Below are 18,661 nucleotides of genomic sequence, written 5' to 3'. Positions count from 1 at the left end.
ACGGTGCTGAGCGCTACTCCCGCTGTGCCGTCAGGTCTCCGTTCTCAGCTGGCAGGCTGGGGGTGCAGCTCGGCCCATTCCCTCAACTCCCCGGCATAATCGGGGCAGTTCAATTTTATGTAAGTCACTAGAAGTCAACCCAGGCTTAGTCTCTAGGACCACCAGGCTTCTCCACGTAGATTCCCGCATTGAGTAGTAGCTGTCAGTGCTACTGTGAAACCAAACTTAAAAGGACTGTTTCAATTAGAAATAAAAACATCAATAATCCTCCATAGTCACAGGAAAATACATTCCTCACATACGTGTTTTTATTAAGCTTCTCACATGTAATTAAGCATATTTACTACATCTGACACACAAGGTTGTCAGGAGCCAACTTTTTATCCTCCAGACGTTTGTGGCAGGTTAAAGTTTCATGAATTTCACACAACTGTTTTCAAAACTTGTTTCCAGTTCTGACCATACCAACGCCATGTGCCAGACACATACAACATACAAGAGAGTTGAAGAGTACGTCAGCTAAAGCAACATGTAGGAGAACAGACCTTGTAGGAGAACAGATCTTGTAGGGGAGCTACACTGCGCTGCGACACAGATTTCTGGAGTCGTAAACAGGAGCAGGGCCCTGAACACGTAAAAAGAGTAAGACAGTGCAGCAGATGTTTCCAACGGTCAGCCTGCGAGGGAAACAGCATTAGCATTTGAGAGCAGTTCTCTTGCTGCCTCAAAAAGAACCACTGTCGTGCTCAGGCTTATTCTTGCAGTCCTTGCTTTGGTAGTGTATGACGCCACCATGTGTGAATCAAGATGAACTTACAACTGATCTGAAGTTCAGCAGAGTGTATCCTACCACATTAGCATCATGTACAAAAAACAAGACTGCAAATGTTACTGTAACTGAACCACATCAGCACTGCTAGGCATCTTGCTTCTCTGATGGTCAGAAGCTTCCTAGGTGGATAATCCACAGACAAATGGGTACGTTCTAGATGTTATGTATTACCCTGTCTGCACCTGTTGTATGAGGAACACGCTTGTAAGACAGTACCTTCCTACCCATGTGTAATCCTGCTAAGAGTAACTTATTTAAAGCCTGCTGAAGCAGAAGTCCTTTCTTTAGTTGGTGTCATCCTCCTGGTCTGATGTCCTCTGCAGGCAACACTTCACTGAAATAATCACAAGCTTCAGTTTGGCAGCAGCAGCAGCATATTCATAATGATTAAGTTAAGCAGTAGTTACAGATTCAAAAGGAATTATGTATCCACAGTATATGTACAATATAATTAACTTCTCAAAAGAGGGTTTTTTCATTGCTATATTTTAAAGGTTGCCTTCAAATTACAGGTAAGGCCTTTAAACGCTTGAAAGGCATAAAAATTCCCCTTCCCACACAAAACCCCAAACGGCATATTTTAGTTTCAAAAATATTTTGAACCCACGAAAAAGCTTGGTATCAGTTAACCTGGTAAAACAGCTACGTGCTAAATAAAAGCACATCTGGTGGAAAGAGCGCAAAGAATGTTACAAGTGTGCTTAGTTTTTGCTTGCAGCATCTGGCAGTGGGTAGCAGGACAGCAGCAGGAATCTCAGTGGGTCTCCTCCTGTGTTTGTTCTGCGATAGTTTCTGTGGCACTGGCACTGGCAGCAGAGTTGAGAACTTCTCCAAAGTCTCCCCCGGCAGGTTGTCTTCCTCCAACTTTAGACTAGAACACAGAGAGCGCCTCGACATAAAACTGCAGTTACTTGACATGCCAAACATGCTCAACTGTATAAACCAGTACCTCTGCAGGAAGAAGTTTAGTAACACTTCAGCAGAGCAGCTTTTCCAGGATGGAACTACCTCCACAATACTCTAAAGGCAAGTTTTTGAGTATCATGTGGAAAACAACCACTAGCAGCAGATTTAACATAGCAGTCTCCCTCTGCCTTCTTGATGCACAGTATGAAGCAGCAGCCCTCATTCCAAGGAGTCTGAAGGTTGACATGCCCTCAGTTGGATATAGGTTTGCAGCCTTTCAAGCCATTTAGGCTTTGAAAGGTTCAGAGTTAAAACTTGCTTCTGTATTGCTTAAAAAGAGAACATTGAACCTCAAAAGAACACTGAAGAATTTTCAGTCTCAACAGGAATTCCCAAAACCTTTAGTGAAGCACAGCAACTATTTTACTTTCTTCAGATAATGTGTTTGCCCTTTCCCTCTACATTATATCCCCGTGGAAGTGGCAGGACTGTTAATGTCAATTAGTTTGCAAGGGAACCTCTAGTTCACCATGCTATCACTTGCATGCTTCTCATTCAGCCCAGTACACCCATGAGAACAGTCAAATCTGGTTCCAGTTACACGTATTAGTTAAAGTGAGTTTTTTACCTGGAGAAGCTAATAATGGTTGTTCCTGGCACTTGAGGCTTTTGTGAGTAAATTCTAAATTGAGGTACAAAGGCCTTGTGTGTTTTATGCCAGAAATAAGAGAAACATCCCAAGCTGTTCTGTGTAGGATACTAGTCTTTAGGAAGACAAGGAAATAAAAGCCTTGACCATTTTGGATATGTAAGATTAGGTACATTTTACTAGCTGTTTGTGCAGGTTAGCCAGCTGTTAGTCCCCTAGTTAAAGGCATCCTCCTGTAAGAGGTGCAGGAAGCCCATTTTTTATCCTCAGATCATTAGGCAGAGGAACCATTTCCACAGCACTTAAAAAGATGTCATCTAAGCACCTTCAACACTTTACCAGTAACTAAAACACAGGTTGCCCTGAGTCCACTTCTGTCTTTTCTCCACATTCACAGCTCCGCAATCACCAAGGAGTTTTAGTTACACTTACCTTCAAGTTTTCAACCTTTTCTTCAAAGGATTTGAAAGTAGGAGAATTTCTAGGAAAACAATAACAATGAAAGGAACCACAGAATTAAAAACATATCTGGTTAGTCTATAAATATCATAGAACAAGCAGACAGTTGCTTTTTCTAATGTCAACAAAGTTTTGTTTGTTCGCGGCTCTTTCCTTGGTTTAAGGGTAGCCTAAATATAGTTTCTATCTGGATTTCCCCAAGTATTATAAAACTAAAATTCAACTGCACTCAAGTTGTAGCTCATTTATATCTCTTGCAACTGAGCACTGCCAGGCTCAGCAACAGGATCTTTCATCACAACATGGGAAGGAGAACTAGCAAGTATTTTAAGTCTAGCTTATTATTCCCAGTGATTTCAAACAGATTTCTGGCTTAAAGGGTTTGTTCAGAACAATTTAGTCATCACTTCTGGTTAGACTAGTACCTTATTACTGAAGAAAGCTTGCCAGAGTTTTTCCACTTGTTACTAGTGGAAAACTAGTTTAGTTTATTAGGGCATGTGTTCAATTAACAAAATATGGTTAATGGTGACATTTTCTTCTAACATGTTAAATTTAAGGGAGAATCCCCCTTGCCTTTAAAGTGCTGGAAACAGCTGTGATTACAAATGTAAATTCTGTATATGAAAAGCAGGACTCCTTGGGATATTCAGTGCTGAGGGCCAGTGTATCATTTGTTAGGGTCAGAAGAGTGGCTTAACGCTCCAACTAGCTAGCACTCCATTTGCACGTTTGTGCAACAGCCTGTACACTTTTCCTGCATTTATGCAGAATGGAAAATGCTTGCCTTCAGCAGACCAGGCCTAGGGATTCACAGGAGACTAAAAATAATTATTAAAGATGAAAACCAGAGGGTTTGTGGTTTGGTTTGGGTTTTTTTCCAAAAGAGGTCTTAAACTTCCCTTCCCCCTTAGCTTGGTATTTGTGTAAGTCACCCACACTTAGCAGCACTCTTTCATTTGAGAAAGTACACACTGACACTAATATATATAGATCAAACCAAACTTCCCTAGGAGATGGAAGGACATAGTGCCAAGCAAGAAAAGGCCAGCACTCCAAGTCAGCAAGAGCCTTGTTGTGAAACCACAATATTTTTTACTCACTTTCATTGTTCTAACCCATGTCAGAAGTTATTGCTTTATAAAGTTGGAGTCATTTAGTAGCATTACATTTCTAATAGGCAGGGAAAAGTTGTTATAATTCTCTAAATGGCAGGGAAGTGCACTTAGTCACATTCCAGACGGGTGATAACCACCACCATTAAGCAGAAATAAACCAAGTCTTATGTTACATTACAATCCACTACAAAGTTGGGTGGGTTTCTGATTTTGTTTTAAATTCACATGAGTTGACTTAAGTGCAAATTGACTTGATTCCACATATGAACATAAACAAACCCAACAGTTGCATTATGCATACATTACCTCATAATAGGCATGCTAATTGAATGTTGTATGGAGCGTATACTAAATGCCAGCATTAAGGAAAAAGAAAGCAAGAAGTTAGTTTAAGTGACAGACTGAGAAGCGATTGACTTAGAAAGCTGACTTCTGGGTAATATCTTTGGTAAACAGACAGTCTTATGTATTAACTGCTTTGTTTTGCTTGTACAAATTGCTTAGCCATGCACACACAAGTACATCAGAGCAAAAGCTACAACTTTTTTCCTTTTTAGAAATATTCAAGTACCATGCTTGCTACTGGATATTCTGCATAGCTGCTATGGTCCGTCTACTCGAGTTTCTCAAGCAATGAGAGTCATGCTGCATTTACAGTTGTGACAATACCAGGTACAAAGTGAACACTGGAGAGTCTTACCAATCAACTACTTTTCCTATGAAAAGAATTACTCCTACATTCAGAAGGCTTCCGTTTCAGTTCAGTGTAAGAATTTCATGCTCATCAATACAAATTATCTATTCAGCAGTACAAATTTTCTAGCAAGAACAGTCACATCAATCTATAGTCAAGGTCAGGTTTATGCTGAGGGCAGGGAAAAGTCCTAGTCTCAACCCTGTTCTGATACTCATGTAGGATTTCTGCAACCTGCCAGTGTTGCTATTACAGTTCCTGTTTGCTTACTGACAACACAGACCTACACCTAGAAGGTGACTAGATGTTGATTAAGGAGCTCCCAAATACCTTCACGATCATCTAATTTAATTCCATATTCTACAAAATCTCAGTTTACTCTTGATACATATTAGTCTTACATTAACGTAAATGTTTCTTGTCAAATACCACAATATTAAGTTAGAAAAGTTAGGAAAAATTATGATCATAGTTTTTCATAACTGTATTTGGAATGTTAAATTTTGACTGGGTTTTATGATGCCTTTCAAGAGAATACAGTCCAGTCAATTGCTGCGGAGGGAAAGGGTGGGAGAAACTCTCATATTTGATGCACTTTCAAAACTCCAATTAGTATTTCAGCACAATGGAAGATACATTCACAGAAGCAAAAAGGTTCTGTGCTAATTGCAGAACAAGTTTTAAGAGATTCATTTGAGAGGCTCATCAGAAGAATACAGTGATAGAAAAATACACCACACCTAATAAGTTCCCTTAAGGCTGGGATCCCTCAAGGCAGATGCACAACTGAAGGTTGGTTTGTATGTAAAGCGTACTGTGAATCGGGTATGCAAAGGCCAGGTGCTGTCCTAACACATGTCAGTAATGCATGTTGCCCACATCTCATCCCTTTCCTCAGCTGCTGTGTTTAATCTTCATGGATGGTTTGGCTTCCACAAGCTTTTCCAGAGCACGTAGAAGCTGACTGTCTTCTGGAGTGTAATTTACATTCCTCACTGTCATGTAGATTGCTACAAGTTCTGGTCTTGCTATGTGCCAAGTTTTAGTACACAACTAGGCTGATACTAAAATAGTTCTCTTTGCCCAGTCGTGCTCAGCAACTTCCCCCCACCCTGCAAGAAGTTTAAGGGTAAAGAGGGTGAAAATTACCTCCTTTTCCCATATATATTCACAATCTGTAATGTGCTATACCGAAAAGCAACAACATATGGTGTATTGCAGATCTTTTTAACAGGCATCTAGAGAAGTTTAATCTCACAGAGATTATTTAATGGAAGGACTAATCAGATTCATGAAGGATTTACTTGCTGTTGTACAATACACTTACGTATACTCAGCATCCGTTTTGTAAAATGTCACCATAAGATAGTATATAGTTTTATCACAGAATGATCTGGCTTGCAAGAGAGCTAAATTAGATAAATGAACTCGATTTTTTTTTTTTAACATCAAATCAGATGTTCTTCAAGTAGCGTAAACGACAAAATGCCACATCAGAGCACTCACTCAACTAGGTCATCAAGATGGGTGGTGTGAAAAGAAAACCTTTTTTACAATACTCGTACGCAAACCCGTAGCTTTTAAAAAAAAAAAAAAAAAAAAAAATTCACTGTAAGTTGTTCTTCAGCCTTCCATGTATTTTTTTATTGCATTAAAAGCTTTCTTATCCTTTACATGATTATTTTTTACAGCCACTACATTGCCTCACATTGTGGAAAGGCATAGGGAGGTATGCCAGAGTCCCTGCCTGGAAAACATGGGCTTAAGAGTGCACAAGCCCTGGTTATTTGCTTTTGTTAATAGCTGATATGCTGATACATGACAATGTTTAGGAATCCGTGATCATATCAGATTTCCAAAGCAAGCAAAGAAAATTATTTTGCAGTCTCAGAACAGGGCAAGGGTGAACTTCTGCCCCGTAACAGGGATGCAGTGCAAGAGGAGCTGAGTGCAAAGTCATGATTGCCACGGAAGTTTGCAGAGTGCTACATCTTGGTTCTACTGCCATCTACAAGGTTGCCTCCACGAGGATGGCTAGCTCATCAAAAGTTCAAGATGCTCTTATAAAGGAGAATAAAGTATTAGGAGAAACCTAAGAAGGAACAGAGTTCATTTTCAGCGTAACAAAAAGTGGAGGAAACAAACACAAAAAAAGAAGAAATAATGAATGCACTGACTTCACATCACCAATCCTCTCTCCCTCTGTATTTCAGTACTTCCCAAGTTCACATTTCCACTAACTGCCTTACTCCCTTTTGCAGATCCCTCCAAAAACACTTTGCAGTGCAAGAATGAAAACCTGCATGTGATGTTTGCTGCATGGAACATGTGGAAACAGTCCAACACAGAAGAAATCATGCCATGACAGCTGAGAAGTCCCTAAGTTAAAACAGTACAAGAACAGCAAAGCCATGATGAAGCAGCTACATGAGATTAAGAATAAAAACACACCTGCATATCCAGTATTTATTCAATTGAACATCAGGCCCATGAGTTCTCATTTCCAGGGAAGAACTTGGGCATCTAAAACTTTCTAAAGTTCAGACTTGTACAGTCTTAAAAAGGTAGATACCACTTGAGTAATCACATAACCCTGGGACCTAAATTCACTGGTTGCATCCCAGATGAACTTGGTCCGCATGAAAGCAAAAAACACAGAGGTTTTTAATCTCCTGTTTACGTGCAACTAAGATCTTGAACAGCACTAGTTCTTCCCACTTTATGTTGTTGTTGTTTTTAAACCCAGCTGCTCCTGAATTATAACAATACCTTGAATTTCCATTGCCATGATTCTCCCCAAGAAGCACACCAACAGCATGGACTCCTCTGGCTCTGTTACATCCCCTCCCAGTGGCCCAGTTTCTTACAGACAGTACTCAACACCCACCTAGCCACTAACTTGAGTAATTAGGACACTCTTCTTTCGAGGTATTAAATTCCTGAACCCAGAAGAGAGCTATGAGTCTGCCCTTGTCAAATGCAGCAGTCTAATACTAGTAGGGGAACACCGTAGCCTTAAGGAAGAAACCAGCAGAACCTCACTTAGTGAGCAGCTGAGCTCTGCATCCGAAAGGTATAGACACATCTTCCAGGTTCCTGTTGTCTCACTGATGCTGAAGGGAGAGGTATTTCAGACAGGCTGCTACTCTTACACTTAAGCAAACTGAGCTCACCTCAGAGTCTGAGTTCTGTTAGCATTCCCTTGTCACTGACCATCTCCCCCCACAGGCATTGCCCCTGGGCCTATAGCTTTGTCAGTATTTCACAAGCCAGATCCCTACATCTTTACAGAGAACCTGCTGCTGTCTTTACCTACTTGGTGGGAGAGTACAGAAAAGATGAAGCCAGACCCAGAGGTGTGTAGATGGATGACAGCAATGGACAGAAGTTGCTACACAGGAATTTTAACTACTGAAAACTTAACATTGAATATTTGCTTAGACTAGGCAGATAAAAGGCAATGCAGACAAGGTAACTAACACACTCGGAATCTGGAGCTGCTAAAGTACTCACTCAAAGATAAGGATTGCTTCGCTAGACAAACCATCAACAGAGAATGCATAAACTATTTTACACTCAGACTCTAGAGATTTGATCAGAGTCACAATGCTAAACGCTCATTGTAATAGACACAAAAAAGGGAAGATTTTTACTCTGTCAAGGCACAAACACTGTACAGACAAGGAGAAGGAGGAATTCTGCATGCCATTGACCTCAGAACCATATCCTGTCTCTTTACAAAAAAACAACAACAAAAAAAAAACCAAACAAAAAAACCAAACAACCTTGCAGAATCATTTTAATAGATTCTTTCTTAGAAGAGAGAATAATTGATTATTATGTGTGCTCAAGATTTCATGTTCTTGGATAGTTACCCGGCGAGCATGAAGAAACATCTTCCTTGACATTAAAAGAGCTTCAGTTCTACATTAACACTGGAGAAAAAAAAATTTACCTTTTACAGACAGAAACTTAAAGATTGTAATGGAGACAGGCTGACTACATGCTTAGTTTCAGAAACAACTCTTGCGCCCACCTTACCTAAAGGAATGTGAAAATGCCTGTAGTCTGCACAATGCCAGAGTGAGCATTAAAGAGAGAAAGGAAGTTCTGATAAATCTGAAGAAAAATATGTAACTGTGTAGTTGCACCTCAAAGTGTTTTCTCACTAGATTTCAAAAGCAAGAAAGAGGTGAATGGCAGCAATTGAAAACAGAGGGCTGATTTTATTACACTGCTTTACAATGCAGCAATATTTTGTGAGAATATGTGAATTTTTATTTGCCCAATAATTGAAAAGTAAGTTTGATCCACTATTCACAACAAATGACAAGCAGAGATGAATAGCTGTGTATGTTCCAGTAGTAAAAATCATATAATCAAAGAACTGTAAGCTAAACATACGATTGTATTGCACCCAGGAGGAGTTTCGCATGCAGCTCACAACGGTGCTAAAAATGACCACTAAACTTACCTAACTTGCATGAAGGGCTGTGTCATCTGACACAGTCAAAATATGTTGTATGCCAATATTTGAGAATTAGAAACTGCCAATAGTCTATTAAAAAAGGTAATAAAATCAAGCCACTGCTGTGAGGTATAACAGCTTACAAAGAAGTAACACACACCTGAAAGGAATCCACACACAAGACAAAAAAAAAAAAAAAAAAAAAACCAAACCCACAAAACAACCACCAAACCACAAACACTTAAAGACATTAGTTGGTTAAATGTTTCTCACAAGCTCTTTCTGTCAGAGAACAGAAATGACAGTGCTCTATGTATCACACAGAGGCAGACAGAGCTGCTGCCACCTGCAGTCCTACCAGAAATACAAGAGCAGCACTGGAGGTAACAGCATACGTTGCTTTTCTTACATACATAAATCACACACCACAGAACTCTGCAGAACTTTTTCTGCATCAGTGAGGACGTGCAAGATTTAGCAGCAAGTTGCTCAGTTCTCCTAGAACAGATGCTAAGGATTCTTGATAGATTGACTTTTAGAAGTGCTACGTACGTTAACAGCAGAAATTTATTTCAGTGATCACATGCTTAAACCAAAATGCAGCTACTTGGGAAAAGCTAAGAAACCTACCTGACGTCTTCAAACTTCTTGGTTATGACTGAACCAACAGATGAAAAAGCAGCAGAAGCCTTCTGACTAGCCTGAGACAGGGTTTCTGATGTTTTCTTGTATCTGTAACAAAATTAAGTCTGTAGTTATTTTAACAGACCACATAAGGAACCTTTTAGTGTACAGAGATTTGTATCAGAGGTATACTTCAACTTTAGGGTCAAATTGATAAGCTACTTAAGAAATTATTTTTAGCCACTGCAGTCCCTCCTGGCTACAGCATCTCTGCCACCTCAGACTTCAGATCAGGTTCACCAACACACACCTACTACCCCACCCCCAGACCAGCTGCTATCTCCTATTGTGGGACTCAAAACGAAACAAAATGATGCACACAGGAAAAAAAACCACACATACACAAAACCCCAATAAAACAACACCCTGAAAAGCACAAACACTGAAAAAGGACAGGGGATTAGGTTTTTGTGTGTGCCAAGCGCCCAAAATCTCATACCAAATGGTTTTGTTAATAAATTTCAGCATAAAAAGTCTGAGGTATATCCTCTTACATTCCATGTAGTCATTAATTGCAGAAGGCACTCTAGACCTTAAGCTAACAGTTGTGATTGGCAAGAAAGTTATCTGTGACTTTGCACTCTTCCTGCATAAGCTCAGTTCACCACAATTTTTCAGGCTGGAAAAGAAGGATATTCTGTTGGACTTGGGACACCATGGTATCTCAATAATGGCATCTCAGGTATATCAGACAAAAAGTGTATTAGAATTGCCCATATTATGGTCAATCATGCTTATCCTGAATGAGCTGGTATGGCTAATAGTGGCCATAACTCTGTTATCTGCACTCATCTTATTTCACAAGAACAGAGGGTTTAGACATGACACAAGAACACCACAGTTTTCACATCAACAGCTGAGACAATCATCGTGAACCAGTACGTACGCTGTGGTTGAGGTGACATCTTGCCAGCTTTTGGTAATGTTCTGCTTTAGTTCCTGTAATGAGTTAATTCCCAGCTTTCTCTTTATTTCTGCTAGATGCTTCTCTTTGGCAGCTAGCACCTGCGAGAGCGTCTGGATTTCCTCTTCCACCTGTGGCAGCAAAGTTGATGAGAGGTAAATTAAAAAGCAACATACCTAGCCATTTAACTATGTATTTATTAAAACATCTACTAGGTATCAGTAATGGGAGGGCTAATATGTTTTTAACACTGCCTCAAAGTTGTTTCTAAATACTAAAAGGGAAATCCAGCATAGTCTACAAGAAAAGCTGGTGAGAAAGTAATCTACCTGCAGCTAGCTCTGTTACTGGGATATGCACAAGGAAGTTGGTAACTAAAAGACTGTACAGTTAGAAATCATTACCTTTAGACAACATCAATCTATGTGAAGCTTGAAGATGAGACAAACCTGGGACAATTGCCAAGCCTGTATTCTCCTTCCACGTCAGAAGAGATACCAAGGTATGACCAGTATCAGGAAACTCAGAGCGTATCTGATCCATATACAAGTCTGTCTCCTTGCTTGAACAGAAATGTTCTTTTGTGGCTTAAGCCAGCAACTGCAGGCTGGGTCTAGCCAGAGGAGTGCCTTCCCCAGAACAGGGGTGGAAATGGTGGAAGACTGAGCAGTTAAATAAATAAATATAAAGAAAACCAAAAACGCGAACCAACAACCCTCCCCCAGCAACAACAAAAACACAGCACCTCTTCAGCAACTAGAAACCATATTGGTTGTGTACTTCCTTCTTTACACAGATGGTCACTTAAGCCTTTCACAGAAGCACCACTAGATCATGATCAAAGATATCAGAACAGTTTTACAATGCCATTCTGTGCGCTGTATAAACGTGACATAGGCACAAAGGTCACATGTACAAAGGCAAAGGCATACGTCTAAACCTTCAGTGCACCCTTGTTCGGATACTGTCCAAAGTCCAGCATGATGTACGCTACCTAGCAGGACCAGATTTCCCTCACCATCTTCAGCTGATTGGTTTGGCATTAAATAATACCAAGACCAAGACTGTATTAAATGTGCTTATCTCACAGCTGACCTTTGTTTGCCAACCTTAGGCTTAAGTTCAGGTCTTTTGTTAGGGTGCTGAAGTCCTAAAGAGCTACAAAAGAAAAAAGACTGGTGACTCAATATTTGACTTTTGCAATGCACGTATCAGGCTTGAACATTTGACTGTGCTTTGAGGAGTACTTCTTTAACTCGCTCTTAAAAAAAAAATGCTGCTTGAATTACGAACAAGAATAGGCACATGGTTAGACATTAGCAAAACAGTGTCTACACAGATACTACTACAAAGCATCCTTCATGAAAACATCAGCTTCAGTTACTCCACACCAGTTAAGACAATACTTGGTGTTAGCTTCCAACCGTGTTCTCTTTGGCAGCCTATTTACCACCCCCCCCCACTCGAGTTAAAAAAAGGGGCAGGCACTCATGTATCCAGGTTTAAGATCTGCACGCTCAGCACGTTCAGCTTAATTCCCCATAGCCAGAACTGGCTGTTGTCCTTGACACCTTCCCTTACCCTCCCCACAATACACAGAAGTGTTATACCCGGCTTTAGACACTTGCAGAATAAATATAGAAAGCATTAACTGTGTGCTCAAAGATGGCATTATCCCAGATTTTCATTCTCGAAACCAGTTTAAGAGCTATTTGCAAGAGATTTACCTTAGCAAGCTCTTTCCTTAGCTCATCCTGTTCTTCTTCTGAGAGTGTTTCTGCCATACCAACTGTAGCAGCAGCATCCTCTCCAACCTCAGGTATAGAGTCACTTCTCAGCAGCCCTTGAGGTGAACAAACCAGTAGAAGTCAGATCACCACATGTCTGCCAGATAGCAGCTAATGTTAATAATATACAGCCCTTTTGTGCCAGTGCACCAAGAAAACCGATGGGAGGGCACCAAAATCACACTCTCCGAGTACCACAGCATACAGGAAAACAGACGTATTTTACTGGCTATTTCATTCTATCAAGTGGTATTAAAGCTCAATATAATTGCAACTGCGACTATAATGGGAGACCGGAAACACATGGAGAACAACGAATCCCACAGCTCTGATAGAGCCCAAGGCACAGAACCCTACACCCCAACCAGCAGTTCCTACACAACCCAGGAGCCCATGCGCTCTCTGCTCCCTTTCACTCACGCAGCACAGAAACTCCAGGAGCACTGGAGGTGCTCAGGACCAAGACAGAGGCTCCCTCCCTCGCTGCTCTCCACATCAGATTAAAAAAAATGCCCATTCTGCACCCACTGGGAATGGTTACAGTGATAAGCAAGCTCAGCAGAGAAAAGGGTTGCACTGCAAGTACAAACTCTTCCCCCCATACCCTGTTTAACCTCTCTGTCCTGAGTAACCAGGACCACTGTGTCTAGAAAGTCACAGAAATGGTGGAACTAGAAGTCAGCTGCTGGTTTGCACATGAACAGCTGAGAAGCCCGGAGAAGGAGGTCGGGAACAAAAGGCCATCACTTCAGAAAAAGCGGGGGAGGACTGAGAAGGGACTAATGAGGACGTGCATCTGCTCACACTGCTGCCTCTTCCCCTTCCAAGTCCAGAAACTAAAACTCTGCTCCTCTGTATGAATTCCAAACATGCCTTCCTCAGTTTTCACCTTTACAGCTTCAGGGGCAGCAAGAAGAACAATATTATTTGTATTGCCATGATGCACTCACTTTTAAAGATTCGTTTACTCTTAGCCCTTGCAGTAAGATCACTTTGAACACCTTTTAATGCAACAAACAAATCTTTCAGCAAAAGATTTACTATTCTGAATCTTTGTAGCTGATGCTCAAACATACAGTAAGGAATCATGCTCTAGTTTGCAAAGAGACTGCATGCTGGAATGACTGTGGATTCCCAGAAGTAATTCTCTATTCAAGAGGTAAAATAGCTTTATACATAGTAAAAAAAGAAATTAAAGAAAAAACTTAACACGAGAGGGGAAAAAAAAACAACAAACCAGGAGGACTGTTTGTAAGGAGAGAGTGTGTACGTGTGTGTATATATGTATTTATATAAATATATAAATCAGGCAAATTGAGGACATATTAAGTAATGTTACCTTACTAGTCACTACAGTAATTAACCAAATACAATCCCACCCTGATTTCAGCAGCTTCTGATGGTGGCCCATACTACCACTTGGTCTGGGAATTCAAGAACTCATTCATGTGCAGTGATTTCACTATGATTTCACTGTGAGGGCTGATATCAAACAGCTACATCACAGTCAACTGAAAAGTCAGGGGGAAAAAACATTCTGCGTGCCTGTAATTAGTTGTATGTATCCTATGAAACATGCTCCTAGCAGTTGTCAAGCCTAAGAAAAGGCCTTTTAGTTGATCAAATTACTGTACTCAGGTAAAGCTCAATTCCACAAATTCCTTCCAAAACATGTTTTGGGGCTGTATTTGTGTCCAGAAATACACAGTAGCACATTTCTTCCTCTAGAAGCACACTGCTACGTGAGCAGAACATTTGTAACTGGTAAGTCACCAAGGAGCACATTGAGAAGGAAGCATACAGAAAGAAAATAAATGCAGAATGGGGTTTAGTTTTGAAACCTACACCATGTTTTCCCAGAGATTTATGTCTGTCTTTCTACACAAACATAACATCATTCCTACAGGCTTCCTAATACATTATTTTCTGGCAGAAATTTAGGGTAGAAAAAAAAGTTCGAGTCTCATGCCCAAACCTAAGCATAGCACTACAGCACCAGTAAAAAATAAAAAAAATAAAAAAATAAACTACAAAAAAAAAAAAAAAGGCTTATGACTTGTATCTCAGAACAAATCAGGCAATTTTTGTTTTGCCCATGACAGGGGGGCTAGAACTAGATGATCTGAAGGTCCTTTCCAACCTAAACCATTCTATGATTCTATGTATTTCCTTTTCTTAACATCAAACGCTTAAGAATGCCATACCTTTCTGTCAAATTGCTATTTATCCTATTCATTACACAGGCCTGCAAGACTGAAAGAGAACCAACAATTTAAGCTGCATTTTCCCCCTACACTCTGTGACTCCTGGTATATCAGCCTCTGGCTCCTGGCCTTGTTCTCCATTCGCAGGTCTTTCAGGAACTAGAGCTTGCTGTTGCAAAAGCCATTTCAGAAAGTTTGTAAGTACCACAGACCATGCTGACTCCAAGAGGGTTAGCACATCCAGAGGAAAGCCTGTTCAATCTGGTTACGAAGAGTCATCTGGATTATCACACCAAAAATAGATCAAGGGAATCCAGCAGTAGGAAATCATTCTGGACTGTCTCCCGCTGCAATAGCTTCTGCTTTAGGAATATATCTTCTCTTTGGAACACTCATGTTTTAAGGGAGTTTGTGCTGATGGTTGCCTACACTTAACTTCAGACACAATGCCAAGAAGCAAGGGAATGATCTCTCCTCCCCTTCCCATTTCTAGATCTTTTAGGACGAGAAGAATTCACTGCTACTCACACTCTTCCATACCTCACTCTGTACACCTAACCATGCCTTCCTCTCCTCACTGTCTGCCCCCCTCCCATTTATAACCTTTTCTTTAGCTCCATTTGAAGTATGCAAACATCTTCTGATCAGTGTTTATCCTGGCACCTCCCTCTCACACTGTTACTCTTCACCTCTCTGCTCACTTTGCTCCCATTCCTCAATCTACATCAATACACGCAGGCCACTGAGTTAATCTGTGCTACATGAAGGCCATGCTAGGCAGCCTGGCCAAGCAGCAGGTGTCTACACAGGTAACAACCCACAGACCTCCACAGTGGTGTGGCTACAACCCAGATATACCCGATCCTAGTGACAGGACAAAAGATAATGGTTATAAACTGAAAAAGGAGTAGATAAAAGGAATACATTCTTTACTATAAGGGTGGTGAGACACTGGAAGAGATTGCCCTGAGAAGCTGCGGATGCCCCAAGTTGTTTGTCCTCAAGGCCACGCTGGATGAGACTTTAAGCAACCTGGTCTAGTGGAAGGTGTCCCTGCCCATGGCAGCGGGGTTGGAACTAGGTGATCTTGAAGGTCCCTTCCAACCTTTACCATGCTATCATTTTACCATCATAAACTAGGGCTGACAGACAGTAAGATCCTGGCCTTGAGCAAGCTTCATAAGGAAAGGTACACGGCCCAGCTTAGATATTTTTGTGGGGTGTGGGGCAAGAAACTAGGGAAATGGCAGTCAGCCCACAGATGGAAACACTTTGGCTCAATGTGTTATTAAGAGACCATTTCTCATGTGTGGTCTTCTCTGTTCACCAGCAGAACTGTTGTTACTGGCTTCTCACTTGTCACCTTTTGTCACATGAGTTCTCTTGCATCTTTAGAGTTGCAAAGGACTTAAAATTCAGTCATTGGGTACTCTACACCAAGTTTAGCTGAGCATATCACATCTCAAACTCTTCAACAGAGTAAAAATTCTATTGGGGAAAAAAACTGGGAAGACTTACCTAATATACAGAAAACTTACCTAGTTTTAAGGTCAGATTTTAGGTGTCTGTAAGATTAACATATTATCCCAGCAGTTTATTAGATCTACTTAAATGAATCAAATAAAGACATGAACAAGTTAGTTGATTAGGACTCCACAGATCACTTTAAGAGAAATGGCACTTATGTCCCTATTATTCTGCCGGGATAGGCAAAGCATTAGAGTCATGCAGTTTACACTCAGGTTTTCTGGTTTGGGGTTTGCTGTGGTTGGTTTCAACCCAAGTTCATGCTCTCTTATGACCAGAAGTTCCTACCTCTTCCTGGCCTGAATTCAGAGATTAGCAGTAAACATCAGCAGTTTAAGGAAGTATTGGTCATTTCACACGAGCAGCCCTTGGCGTGGGGGAGGGTCAGCCTTCACAAAGCTTTATCTCTAGACAGACATATTCTGTGTCAGACACTCAGGATGAGCATTTTGGCTATCACTACATATTTGGCAAAGCTAAAGAAAAATGGCATTTGCTAGAGCTCAGGAGAACAAGCTGTTACAAGATTGTAAGATCACTCCAACATCCGAGAAATGTACAGGGCTACAGAGGATATTTATTTTGCTACATATAAGAAAGATCTAATTTAAGTGCTTCCCATTTATGTCAGTGAAAAAGCCAAGAGAGACATATTTCTTCGGGGAAGAAAGTGCTTGGGCTTCTCCTAAACACTAATCATATAATCATTCAAAGTGAATGAAAAAGAATGTGGAAAGGCCCAGCAAACGTTGGTGCTTGTGGTGATGCATCACCAGGTACAAAGGATGGTTCCTCCCCCTTTAGGAGAGGTGGGAGATGCAATAACCACAGAGGTGAAAGCCCACTGCTCCTCAGTGGCCTCTAGCTGAAGTTCACAGAGGAGTTTGGTTCTGTTCACACAGAGGTTCCCCAAGGGATGCACATTTCTTTAGGACTTTAAAGAACGAGCCCATCAAGAAGTCAGCACCTCTGTAACTTTGCTTTGCCACACCTGAAGTAGGGCTAAGCTGTCTATAGTTTAAATTAGTCTGGAAAATGACATCTGCCAACACAGAAATGAAAAAAAGGGTAAAACCAGACCAGGATGTGTTGGGAGGCACGGCTGTAGGTGTTCTGTACAAGAGGTTACCAGCTAGAAACTAGTATGGTTAAGCAATAGATGGATGCTGCTGCAGCAAGCATTCAACAGCCACTTCCTCAAGGGAGTGCAAGCACAGAATCTGCAGGCATAAGATTTACAGCATTTTAAATGCTGGATGGAACAGAGTAAAGGTTTTAGAGAGCATTTTCGTTAATCAGTGATATTTTCAGTACTAAGGCAAGGGCAGATATTAAGATTACCAGAGCTCTGAAGTCATACTAAGTATGCAGTTCCTACCTTCCCCCTAGAAAAGCAAATAGACAAAATAGACCAATTGCTCCAGTCTAGCAGAAGTTGCCCTTTTGTTCCTAATCTTTTTTTGCTCGCTTTGTTTTCCCTCAAAGTGCCTTTCTACTGAATTCAGAAATATCAAATAAGGTAAAGCTGGTAAATACACAGCAGATGGGATATAACCTACATGACACATCAAAGCTAATAAGCTACCAGAGTTAACAGCAGGTCAACCTTAACCCTTCATTTATACCAGCATTTCAGCCAAATTTTACATATTCTTAATCTGAGAAGTTCCTTTTTACAGATACTGATCACTAAGCTTTCCATGTAGGGTGTTAGAAAAGGAAGAGAAGGAAGTTACCAGACTTTGACAGCGTAGGTGATCCAGGTGGAGAAAGGTTTATGGTAGGCGACAGGTAAAGATAGTTTCTGTTCACTCCAACATTGAAATCAAAAGGTGATTTGTAATCCTCATACAGATCCATGCCAGAAAACTCAGAGCGTGCAGCCATCCTCTTCTTCCACTGAAGCATTCATCTTCACGTCCTGGGGCAACCCATGCATCAGGATTCAGACACCCTCCAGTTCTTCACATGAGACTCACTGTACCTCCTCAGAAAATTCAGCTCTTACCTCAGGGTTAGATTTCGTAGAGCTGTCTAGCAAGTGATTCCTCAGCCATCTTGTAGCTGCTGCTGTTTACATGGCACAAGTTGAGTTCCTGTAAATTTATAACTGGGGCTGAACTCACACAGACCGTTCCTTTGACAAACACTCACAGCGCACTATCCGTGGCTTCTGGAAAAGCCTGGTCCTCTGCAGAACTGCAGCAAGAACTTCCAATCATTTAAATAAAAAAGTCAGCTGACAGCAGCTACACCAGGATATTCTTAATCTTCTAGGACACAAAAGGATTACGAGCCGTAATCTATCCTATATACCATCTGTGTAGGACTTTTTCCTCTGATTAATGGAAAATTCTGCACGCGTAACTATTTCTCCAGCTGCCAGTGTAATAACCAGTAGCCAGAACCCAGTCCCTGCTGCCCAGGTA

At 40.9% G+C, this 18,661-nt stretch overlaps 1 protein-coding gene across 3 annotated transcripts; it reads right to left on the bottom strand.

The window, feature by feature from the left end:
• Window positions 1-1,214: 1,214 nt before the first annotated feature.
• TPD52 (tumor protein D52) lies at window positions 1,215-18,433 on the bottom strand. 3 transcript variants are annotated; one of them, XM_010009368.1, is made up of 8 exons: window positions 17,969-18,433; window positions 12,442-12,557; window positions 10,697-10,845; window positions 9,757-9,858; window positions 8,700-8,726; window positions 4,271-4,312; window positions 2,820-2,868; window positions 1,587-1,703 (listed from the first exon to the last, which is right to left on the bottom strand). In XM_010009368.1, exons 1-8 carry the CDS (start codon window positions 18,138-18,140, stop codon window positions 1,587-1,589), a joined length of 774 nt encoding a protein of 257 aa, XP_010007670.1. In that variant the 5' UTR covers window positions 18,141-18,433. The 3 variants fall into 3 exon arrangements, with proteins under 3 accessions (XP_010007673.1, XP_010007672.1, XP_010007670.1); XM_010009370.1 differs by lacking the exon at window positions 8,700-8,726 and having other exon boundaries at window positions 1,390-1,703; XM_010009371.1 differs by lacking the exons at window positions 4,271-4,312; window positions 8,700-8,726 and having other exon boundaries at window positions 1,215-1,703.
• Window positions 18,434-18,661: the final 228 nt, after the last annotated feature.

This window comes from Nestor notabilis, unplaced genomic scaffold (assembly GCF_000696875.1).
Source record: "Nestor notabilis isolate BGI_N333 unplaced genomic scaffold, ASM69687v1 scaffold4052, whole genome shotgun sequence".
Classification (NCBI taxonomy): domain Eukaryota; kingdom Metazoa; phylum Chordata; class Aves; order Psittaciformes; family Psittacidae; genus Nestor; species Nestor notabilis.
This window is presented reverse-complemented; position numbering and strand designations above follow the sequence as displayed.

Coding starts and splice junctions, on each gene's coding strand:
- TPD52 (XM_010009368.1), bottom strand. CDS start 18,140: ATGCTTCAGTGGAAGAAGAGGATGGCTGCACGCTCTGAGTTTTCTGGC. Junction 10,846..12,441: donor TAAGGAAAGAGCTTGCTAAG/GTAAATCTCTTG, acceptor TTGCTGCCACAG/GTGGAAGAGGAAATCCAGAC. Junction 4,313..8,699: donor GCATTTTCACATTCCTTTAG/GTAAGGTGGGCG, acceptor GCTGGCATTTAG/TATACGCTCCATACAACATT.